Source organism: Dipodomys ordii, unplaced genomic scaffold (genome assembly GCF_000151885.1).
Source record: "Dipodomys ordii isolate 6190 unplaced genomic scaffold, Dord_2.0 Scaffold2, whole genome shotgun sequence".
Classification (NCBI taxonomy): domain Eukaryota; kingdom Metazoa; phylum Chordata; class Mammalia; order Rodentia; family Heteromyidae; genus Dipodomys; species Dipodomys ordii.
This window is the reverse complement of record NW_012267218.1, coordinates 8346261-8356975: the sequence shown is the minus strand read 5'-3', so window position 1 is coordinate 8356975 and position 10715 is coordinate 8346261. Positions and strand designations below refer to the sequence as shown.

Sequence of the window (10715 nt, the reverse complement as noted above, 5' to 3'; positions counted from 1 at the left end):
CAGGGCCTTTGGCAATCCCAGCCTTTACTTCCCTGCCTCCTGCATCCTAAGACCCATTTCAGCCACTGCCCTCACCAGATTACAAGGGGCTCCCCCTCCATCCCGGCCAATTCTAGGGGTCCATGCTCCTACCATGCTATACCCTTTTGTCAGATTTCAACATGGAATTGGCAGGAGCAAGCATGTTAGTGTCTTCATTAGCATCTAAGATCACAACAGCAGCCGCTCTGGCCAAGGCTGGTGGGGTGGCCTCCGGGAACTTCTTGGCTGATCATATAACTATTTCTTTTTTTATTAGCATCCATGTGAACACATCCATTGATGTAATGTCGGGATCATAATGACACCCTCCATCATCCCTTCATCATCCCTCATCCTCCCCTCTCTCCTCCAATCAGTCTCAGCAAGTCACCAAGTTCCATTCTGGAAAACTGTTTCTTCCCTTTTTTTGGGGGGGGGTACGGTCGTGGGGCCTGAACTCTGGGCCTGGGCGCTGTCCCTCAGCTCTTCAGCTCAAGGCTAGCGCTCTACCACTTGAGCCACAGCACCATTTCCGGCTTTTTTTGCTTATATGGTGCTGAGGAATCAAACCCAGGGCCTCATGCATGCGAGGCAAGAGGTCTACCACTGAGCCACCTTCCCAGCCCCTTCTTATAACTATTTCTTATGATCTTCCAGCTCAGATTAATTTTGAAGGGCCAAGCCTCAGGGTCTGACACCATCTCCTCTTTTTTTTTTTTTCTTCCAGGTAAGGGGTAGGTTTATTCATCGTTCATTCACCAGGCCACGTTGGCCCTCCACGTGGTTGGGAAAAGCCTGGGAAAGAGGTGGGAAAGAGCTGAGAAAGAGCTAGAAAAGGGAGGAGAGAGCTGGGAAAGAGCTGGGAAAGAGAGAGCTGGGCTAGGCCTTATCTAGGGTATGGGCAGAGAAAGGTGTAGCCACATCAAATTCAGAAGTGACCTCAGCAGATGCAGATGTGACCTCTTCCAGGTGTGCCAGTTGCCTAGGTAACACAGGTACTGGGTGGAGCCGTTGCTGCGAGGAGGGTGGAGTCTGCTCTCCATCCAGGAGCATACCTTACATTCAAGCCTTTAATTATCATGAAATAGGGTGTGGATTCTCTCTGGCTACTTCCTGGTGACAAGGGGCATTGACATTAGGGGTAAAAGGCTGGAATTTGGTCCCCTCCCAGAGAAGGCAGTGAGCAGCAGTTGTCCCTTGGTGGTGTTGAATACTTAGATGAAGTCAGGAGAAGTCTCATGAGCATTGAGGGGCTGGAAAAAAAATACTAGAAAGCAAATAAATGGCAAGAGGAAGGACTTGGGGCTGAAAAATGTTGGTAGAAATGTCCCTAGCTACTTCTGACATCTGGTGATTAGGTAGAGAAGTCAGGTAACAAAAGCAAGAATATAAATTCCTGTTCAGTTAATAGGTAGACAGGTATAGACACTAGATGGGCAGGCTTCTACTGACCTCCGGGCTCTGGTTAATTTTGAAAGGGCAGGCACAAAGTAGCTGATGTGACATCATCTCCTCTTACTCCTCTCCATGGTCCCTTGTTCCCCAGATTGGCTGAGTCTAGGTGCTCGTTGCTGGGATGGCTTGTCCCAGTTAGTATTCAAGGAGGACTGAACTCAAGGCCTGGACACTATCTCTGAGCACGTCTGCTCAAGGCTAGTACTCTACTACTTTGAGTTATAGTACCACTTGCAGTGTTTGCTGGTTAGAGATAAGAGTCTTGAGCCATGCTTCCAGCCTGGCTCTTTGCAGGTTAGTTGGGAGATGGAGTCTTAGGGATTTTTCAACCCAGGTTGGCTTTGAACTGAAATCTTTGCCACAAAAGCCCTTTATTATTTCCAGTTAAAGCAACAAGGAGATCAAATAGAATAAGTAGACCTTACCTGCCTCTTATCAAGAACTGACCAACAAATATTCTGCAATGACAAAACTCATTAGATATCATGAGAATTTTAGCATAGATATGCCAAGTATTTTAGAACCATGTAGTCAGTAGTAGAATACACAACACAAAACAAAAAAGGCAAAACTCAAAACCTAAAATTTTGACAACATTTAGACATCTTTGCTAACAAATCACATCAGATGGTTGGGCCTCAGTTACCAGGGCCTGTGGAAAGAGCAACTTGTTAGCAAGGCACCTTAGAATAGATGGATGGAGTAGTAAGCTTGGTGGAAGGCTAAGGGTCAGATGGGGCCAAACCCTTAACCCACCATGTGGCCAAGATGGCGAATTTTTGAAAAAATGCAGAGAAACTCTGAACAAATAGATCAAGCCTACATTGGCCAGCCTTTGAGAAGGAACCTAGAGGAGGATCCCCAGGACCCAGCCTATGTCGCACAAACCAAAATGTTGTAGAAAAGAGAAAGGACGAGATAGGGTGAAAGACCCCCGACTTCGGGTATCTCCCCAAATCAGAGCCTCCCTGCCCCAAGCACCAGTCAGACGACACCAGATGCAAAGGCAAGAGGATTTTATTTGGGCATGCCCAGGTTCCCAGGTGCACGTGACCTCGAGATCCGCAAGGTTCGGGTCAGTGTCTGGGAACCCCGAGCAGCCCCGGGGGTGGTCTTTTTATGGGACCCCTCTGTCTGTTACAGGAGTGCCCGCGCTTTTTCAGCCAGTAATTTTAAAGTGTTACAACCTGGTCTGCACGCAGGCAGCCAATCCTTTTGAAACAAATCATATGTTTTAGCCAATTATTTTTCGAGGGGGTCCCCCGGTGTACGTGCCGAGTTGTATGTCTCCGGCCCTTGGTATGAGGAAATGACCTTTACCCGAGATAGCACCTGTGGATGGTTTCGGTCAGGGGAGGCCAGCAGGATGTGAGCTTATCGATTAACTTGTGAGGTTACTGCTTAATTACCAGGAGAGTACAGGGTAATGTAATTTTTAGCAAAGCATGTTACAGAAGCCAGAAATTGCTTGGTTAGACATGAAACTCGGCTCCCTGGCAAAGGGGCTAGAGGCCTGGTGGTTTGAGGAGGGGGGTCTTTCAAGGGAACATTGGACATGACTGTCAGAGAGAGAGAGCAAAGAGAGCCTGAAAGTACACAGACTTCTGACCATTTACCATTGCAGTGGCAAAAACTGTCTACATCTGAGAATGGCATAAAAATGAGGCTCTCTGGCTTTCCAGGGAGCGCAGGAGGCATTTCAAAGGGGTTTCACCGCTTGGTCGTGATTCGCAGCACCCCATTAAATGTGTAGGAGAGTCAGTATGGTGAGTGAAGGAGAGCTGACCAGGCAGAAGCGGCATCCTGACTTCCCCCAGAGCCCTCTAGAGAGAAATGGCCAAGCCCCCAAAGCCAAGCGTCCTTGGCTTCAGAGGTGACTGGCCTTTCAGGTAAAGGCAGTAGGAGCTCTCTGGCGTGGTGCCACGTCTGGACAGAGACTGAGTGACAGAGAGCCATAGAGAGTAGTTTCACTCACCAGAGTAGAGAAGTGGTGTGGACGTGGATGTGAAGGCCAGCAATGGTATCGATGCGCTGTGTCCGCAGCAGACAGACGGGTTCACAAAAGGTCGTCAGAACTGTGGGTATTCCTCAGAGTAAAAAGGGAAAAACAAACAAGAAAGAAAAAAAGAGAAAAAAAAAACCCGGAGAGTAATCGCACCTATCCTGTCTTTAAGCCCTTCTCGGGTTTCGGCACCAGGCATGCACGTAGTATTCAGGTAAGGGGTAGCACATGGTATTCAGGTAAGGGGTAGGTTTATTCATCGTTCTGGCTGGCACCAGGCCATGTTGGCCCTCCACACGGCTGGGAAAGGCCTAGGAAAGACCTGGGAAAGAGGTGGGAAAGAGCTGAGAAAGAGCTAGAAAAGAGAAGAGAGAGCTGGGAAAGAGCTGGGAGAAGTGGGAAAGAGAGAGCTGGGAAAGAGCATCTCTTCTTATCTGATCAGAGTCTTTTGACTGTCTCTGCATGCTTTCATTGCTAGGACAAGCTTTGTTCCAGGAGTGTTTCCTCTAGGCTGGGATGATGCCCCTATAGACATTATCCCTTGGTCAGTAGCTGGTTTTTGAACTCAGGGCCTGGCACTATCCCTGGCTCTCCTGCTCAAGGCTAGTGCTCTACCACTTTGAGTCACAGAGCCACCTCAAGCATTCTTTCTGCTGGTTAATTAGAGATGAGATTCTCACAGGGACCCTTCTGCCCAGGCTGGCTTTGAACTGTAGTCCACATATCAAATGAGTCTATACCAACAGCCCCTTTACAACACTGGAGATAATAGAAATTGTTTTTAAGCATGGCTTAACTGGAACTTACTAAGAACCAAAGTTAAATCTGACAAACTTGTAAGAGTCTTCTGTCCCTTGGTGAACCTGCCTGTAATGGCTACAGAAAACCTGTAAAGGCAAACCTTCAACAAGCAATGAAATAGCCATATTCTCAGCAAAAAATACCTTGGCAGAATAAAATCCTTGAGTGAGCTTTGGTAGTCTCAATTTCCCTGAAGTTGCTGGAATCACTTGTATTCCAGAGACTTTTTCTTGTCTTTCCATGAAGACCAGCATCAGCTGCTTTTTTATGTACCACTTGGTGAAGGGCAGAGATGAGTTTGTTTGGAGGCCTTTTTTATTTCTGATAAATGTACTCTAATATTAGTTACTTTGTTATTTGAATATGCTATTTTGTCCTGATAAGAAAAATTAAAATCTTGTCTTCATCCTTTGTTCTTTGTGTTCTCTTGGGAAATTTGGGACTAGGTTATTTCTTTCTAGCTAAGAAAAAACTCATTGAAATAAAGCAAAGATAAAAAATACAGTTTCTAGCTAATAGCTGTAGAACTAGATTTTTCTCTCTAACAGAGAGAGAGAGACAGACAGACAGACAGACAGACAGACAGATACAGAGAGACAGAGGGACAGAGAAAGAATTATGAGGAAGAAAAGGAGGAGGAAAAGATAAGATTCAGTTTCTTGGGAAAATGAAACCTATCCCATTGGCTGTGAGGATTTTTGAAGGTGGGCTGTTCAGTAGCAGGGCCCAGTGACAAGATCAGATGCTGAGTCGCATGTAACATTCCTGCCTGCATGTCAGAAATACCGATGACAACATAAAAAAAGTGCAAAGGTAAAGAGGGAGGTAGTTGGGGGCGTATAGAGAGGAGGGAGGAGAGGAAAAGGTGAGGCTGTTGGAGAGATTGGCCTTTGACATGCATGTATGAGAACAGAAGAATGAAACCTATGAAAAACTATGAATAAAAGGAGAGGGGATAAGAAAAAAGTAATAGAGGATGAGTGCGATAAAGTAGGTGATACACATGTAAGGACTTGTCACAGGGAAATCCTTATGTACAATTAATATGTACCAATAAAAAATAAAAGAAGAGGAGAAATGCAGACCAATCTCTAAGTTATGACTGAGCAATACATAGGACTACAATAATACCAGTTCAATTTTACCAGATACCCTCTCTGCTAGTAGCTGTCCCTGACACTTTTATCAACAAGAACCATTTACCTCTGTCGCAGTGTCCAGTGTTGCAGGCAGGGAGGAAGGCTGGGTGTGTTCCTTCATGAAATAACAAGTGGAAAGGAAGTGCTAAGTTGTCCCCACAGCACAGGGGAAGGCCAGCACAACCAGAAGCACTGGAAACCTCACCCTGGTGTCATGGCCATCAGCTGAGTTCAACAGGCTAGCCAAACACACACACACACACACACACACACACACATACACACACACACCCCTCTCCTCCACCTACCCCTCAAACCTCCCCCTCACCCCAGCTGGTCTGGTGTTGCCACCAGCAATTCAAAAGCAGCAAATGCCTTTGAAGCATGCTCAGAACAGCACAGTCACAGGCTTTCCTTGCTGCATGCACAAGGCTTTGTTTATTCTTGCTTAGCCTTTTATTTGAAACTAAGAAGACTTAGAAGATAGAGGAAATAAAATCATACTAATAATTTCTCCACCAATAGCCCTAGCCAGCTAGTAGGCAAATAAATAAGAACAAAGCAAAACTTAGATCAGATGTTTGAATTTTCTGGAGCTGGATCACAAGCCCCTCCCCCCACCCCTTACTGCCATGTCCAGGCAGAAAAATCACCACGAGGGGATGGGGAAGAATTCCCTCTGGCCCGCTTCTGTTCTGACCATGGTGAGGCCCAAGCGTGGGAATTTATACACCCATGCTTTTTACACAGTGAGAGCCACAGCTCTGATTGAATTTAGTACCTTCCCTGTTTAGTACTACCAGTGGAAGGGGTCATTACATCCTCAGGACCTTGGTTAAGGGCATGCATACTGTGAAGACAATATAGAGTCACTAGCTTAATCACTGGTCTAGTAAATACCAGGAGGGTTTATATAGCTCTGGACGTAATCATTCTCTTTTAAAATTCCACTAAAACAAGAGTCAGAAATTGAAGAAAGACCTAATTCACTGGGACAAACAGAAGGGAAAAGATGGTAGTAACAAAACATTAGAATCCAGAAACACCATGGACACTACTTAATAGCCCCAAGAAATCTCAATTCATGTCAGTAAAGAGGGAAGAAAGAGTGAACTTTGCCCTCAGTACCATCCCCTTCCCAGGATCAGCCCTTCAGGACCACGACCTGCCTTACCTCAGTCATTGCTGGGGGACCCATGCTCCTGGAGGTTAACATGAAGAAAGTCTGATAGCCAGAAGGCTACTGGGGAAGTCTAAGAATTAGGCCAGCTGCACACCAGTGACTTGTAATCCTAGCTACTCAGGAGGCTGAGCCAGCCTGGGCAGAAAAGGCAGTGAGACTTATATCCCCAGTGAGCTACCAAAAAAATCCAGAGATGGAGGTATGGCTCAAGTGGTAGAGTGCTAGTGATTAGCAAGAAAAGCTGAAGGACAGCACCCAAGCCCTGAATTCAAGCTCTAGGACCACACACACACACACACACACACACACACACACACACACGCATGCACACAGTAGGGCAACCCACGTTTTCCCCTCCAACACACCACTGGGATTGATCTATCTTTGGAGAAGTTGATCTCTGGACCATGAACTACTAGGCACAAGGGAGGCAGGAACTTTGTAATGAAAATAACTGTTTACGTGTCCAGATCCTTGATATTCTTCATCTACATGCCCCTGAGATTCTGGCAGCCAGGCTAGGGCATCCAGGATTGGTAGTGTTATGGTTTGAGCACGAAATGTGCCCCTCCCAGACTTGTGTATATTGATTACTCCATTCTCAGCTGGGAACTATTTCCGTACTATTTAGTAGGTGGGGACCAGCAGGAGGAAGCCGGTGTCTGGGGGCATGCTGTGAAGGTTATGCCTGGTCCCTCCCTGTACAACTCCACACGCCACATCGCCAGGATGCTTCGCCTTGCCTCAGACCCAAAGCAATGAAGCCAGCTGCCCATGGAATGAATCCTCTGCTTAGTTGTTCTGTCAGGATGGGAATGGTTGGTGATGGTTAAGTGTGACTAATATAGCCAGTATAGGACATGTTTTCTTTTGCCTCAGCAACATAAAATATAGAAGTTATATATGTTAATGTTCTTTGTTTGTTTCTGTTGTTTGTGGGGCCTGAGGTCTGGCCTGGGCACTGTCCCTCAGCTCTTCAGCTCAAAGCTAGGGCTCTATCACTTGAACCACAGTGCCACTTCAGGCTTTTTCTGCTTATGTGGTGATGAGGAATAGAACCCAGGGCCTCATGCATGCAAGGCAAGCACTCTACCACTGAGCCACCTCTGAGTCCAAGTTAATGTTCTTATACCAGAAACAGGGATCAATTGCTCCTGACTCTATTTACTGTTTTCCACTTCCTCTCAGTGGTCCATCTAGATATCTGTCTTCGATAACTTGTTCCTGGTGACTACTTCCCTAGGGAGCAGCTGGATACAATGTGCTTAGTGGCTCATCCCACTTGTCCTGAGACCTTGTGCAGATTGTGCAGAATGGCCACACTGCCTCTGTCACAGCTATCGGAGACTGCCTGATTGCTCTAAAGCTGTCCATTTGAACTCCCCAGGGGAAATCAGCTTGGAATCCTTGCTCTCCTTCTCCTGTCGTTGTCCAAGGGAGTGGGGGGGGGCAGGTGGCTCCTCCCATGTCCTGTGGCCCTGAAGGACCTCCTGCCCTTTCTTCTCTGTTACTTCATGAGTTTGGTACAGCTGTCTCCTTTTCTCTCAGCTGACAGCTCCTCCCTGATGAGAGCTCCCCAGAGAGGCTGTTTTTTGAGGGAATTAACTGGATATGGGTCAGGCAAGAGCCTCAAGGGCATCCTTCCATAGAGGCATGTCCCCAATAAGGGGATTTGCACATCTAGGCATAAGGACATCGTCCAGGATAAAAGAAGTACCATGTGAAAGGCACATGGTTAACATCCATGCACATATCCCTAGAATCCTATCAGGGCAGGACTAGCTTCCCTAGCCACTCCCCTGAAAAAGAAATCTCCAGACCAAATTCAAACAGGCAAGCCAACACCCAAGGGACAACTGAAGGTCCCTTGGGGATGTCCCCAGCCATGCTGACACTCAGTGAGGGATTGTCCATGGAGGGGCTCAGCTAAGTCACAGTCTCCCCTTGCATGGCCGAGCTGCCCATGGACATGCAGGAAGGCTCAGACATAGAAAGGAAGCTGGTGTAAGCCATGCTGTCTGTCTCTGGTCTTCTCCCTCCTTTTAGTAAGAGTAGCAGCTCGTCCTATTTCCTGTCCATCTAGAGACCTAAAGGGCCAAAGTGGCTGCCTCAAGGTTCTAGAAGACAGTGGGCATGGAAAGGGATTCTGAGTTTAGTGAAGAGTAGGAGGCTTGGGGGGAGAGGAGAAGGTGACAAGACTTCCATACTGCTCAAACTAGCGGAGGAAGGCAGGGTGGTGACCTCAAAACCCTGTTCTCTCTCCTTTGAGTCCCCACAGATGTCCCAAGGCACCGCTGAAGTACTTTAAATAGCCATAGAGAAATCTCATTTATTGGAATAAGATAAAAAAACAAATGGCATTTAGAAAAAGAAAAAAAAAAGTGTGTGATAGTATGATAGAACCAGGGCCTGTGACTCAGCACAGACAAGCAATCTGCTCCTCAAAGACAGGCTGGCCCTGACTGTTTTGTGGAGGGTAAAGAACACCTCAGAGTTGATCCTAAGGATTATTTGGGCATGCTTGCTACTGTTATTGTTGTTTTAGTCCTAGACTGAGAATCCTTGAGGGTTATTTCGGGTGGAACTAGTTACAGCCCACTGGTTCAACTCTCTCCTTGCTGCCCCCAGTCTGCATTCCAGGAAGCAAATTGACTTTCAGATTATAGAATCTCAGACTGATGATAATAAGATTTGAGAATGGGTCTACTGGGGGCCCTTCCCCAGCCAAAGTCTCTGGAGTATCTGTGGTAAGACGGATTTACCAGGAAAAGGAACATTTGAGCCTATGACAAGGAACATTCCACAGCAGACACAGAGCCAGGCTTTTATTTCTTAACTTCCCCGGATGGGGGGTCCTCCTCTGGATCCTCCTCCTCTGGTTTCTTCTTCCAACGTCCCAACCAAGCCCCCACCACAGACCCCGCAGAGCCCAGGAGGACGTTGGACGAGGTAGAAAGTCCAGCTGCTCCTGAGTTGGAGACAGAGGATGAGCATAGGGGGTAGTGGGCAGAGATGCACAAAGATCCCCTAGAATTCTCCCCTTGATGTTCTGAAGCCCCCAGGGCTCTGCTTTGAGCAGAAGATGCTGGACTGTGGCTGGGAAGGTGGTGTGGAGTTGTGGGGATAGATAGACCCCCCCCCCAAGATCTACAGGTTCCCACTTTCCCACAGGAGGCCACGGAGGGCCAGAGAAGAGTGGTGACATACCCAGAGGTTCCGCCCCAGCCAAACAGGCCGGTGGAGCCCCTTCCCTCCAGGCTAGCCCCCCTGGCCACCCCCATCCGAGCCCCAGGTCAGAATGAGTCAGAAGGAAGCAAGGAAGGGGGAGGCCAAGGGTCCTGGACAGCCCTGATCAGGACGGAGGCCTCCCCACTTGGGGGCCCTGGCCTGCTATGCCCCCCCCCCAGGACACTCACCCACCGACTGCAGGGTGGCCACCAGGCCACCGGCAGTCACGCCGCCCCCGTTGGCGACAGCGGCCGCAGACATCATCTTGGCGGCCACGGAGGAGGCGGCGATCCCGGAGGTGGTGAAGCCCAGGGCTCCCAGGGTGGCGGGCACCGCAGCCACGGCCAGGGCTGCAGCGGGAGAGGGGACGGGAGGAGGACGGGAGGAACCCGCTGCCCGCTGCAGGAGCTTGGGGTCCGGGGGCACCGATGGGGCAGCACCGCCCCCTCCCCTCCCTCCCCTCCCTCCCCTCCCTCCCCCTCAGCTGACAGTGTAAGAGCTGTTGGGGTGGGGGGCGCAGGCCGGATCCGGGGAGATCCGGGGGGGGGACAAACCTCCTCCGATCACAGCCGACACCACCGTTTCTAGGGAGAGAGGAGGACAGTGAGCCGTGGGGTGTTAGAAGCCCCTCCTCACCATGGGCCGCCGGCCGGGAGGGACTCACTCTTCATGGCGAGGGGTCCACTTCCCAGCTGCTCCGAGACGGAAGAGACTGCGCAGCCGCAGCCGCCGCCGGCCCAGCCAGTCCCGAGGTGCCCCGCCCTGTGCTGGCTCCCTCCCTCTCCCCTCCCGGTCTGGTGTTGCCACCAGCAATTCAAAAGCAGCAAATGCCTTTGAAGCATGCTCAGAACAGCACAGTCACAGGCTTTCCTTGCTGCATGCACAA

At 49.0% G+C, this 10715-nt stretch overlaps 1 protein-coding gene across 1 annotated transcript; it reads right to left on the bottom strand.

The window, feature by feature from the left end:
- Positions 1–9411: 9411 nt before the first annotated feature.
- Positions 9412–10597, bottom strand: Ifi27l2 (interferon, alpha-inducible protein 27-like 2). Its single transcript, XM_013014423.1, has 4 exons — positions 10494–10597; positions 10384–10413; positions 10018–10179; positions 9412–9569 (listed from the first exon to the last, which is right to left on the bottom strand). The coding sequence occupies exons 1-4, from the start codon at positions 10498–10500 to the stop codon at positions 9427–9429; spliced, it is 342 nt and encodes a 113-aa protein (XP_012869877.1). The 5' UTR covers positions 10501–10597; the 3' UTR covers positions 9412–9426.
- Between the last annotated feature and the right edge of the window lie 118 nt (positions 10598–10715).

What these genes read in the sequence shown, in the direction of transcription:
- Ifi27l2 (XM_013014423.1), bottom strand. An exon ending in GTCGGCTGTGATCGGAGGAG is followed by an intron (nt 10,180 to 10,383) that starts GTTTGTCCCCCC and finishes CTCCCGCTGCAG; the next exon opens with CCCTGGCCGTGGCTGCGGTG. An exon ending in GGCCACCCTGCAGTCGGTGG is followed by an intron (nt 9,570 to 10,017) that starts GTGAGTGTCCTG and finishes TCTCCAACTCAG; the next exon opens with GAGCAGCTGGACTTTCTACC.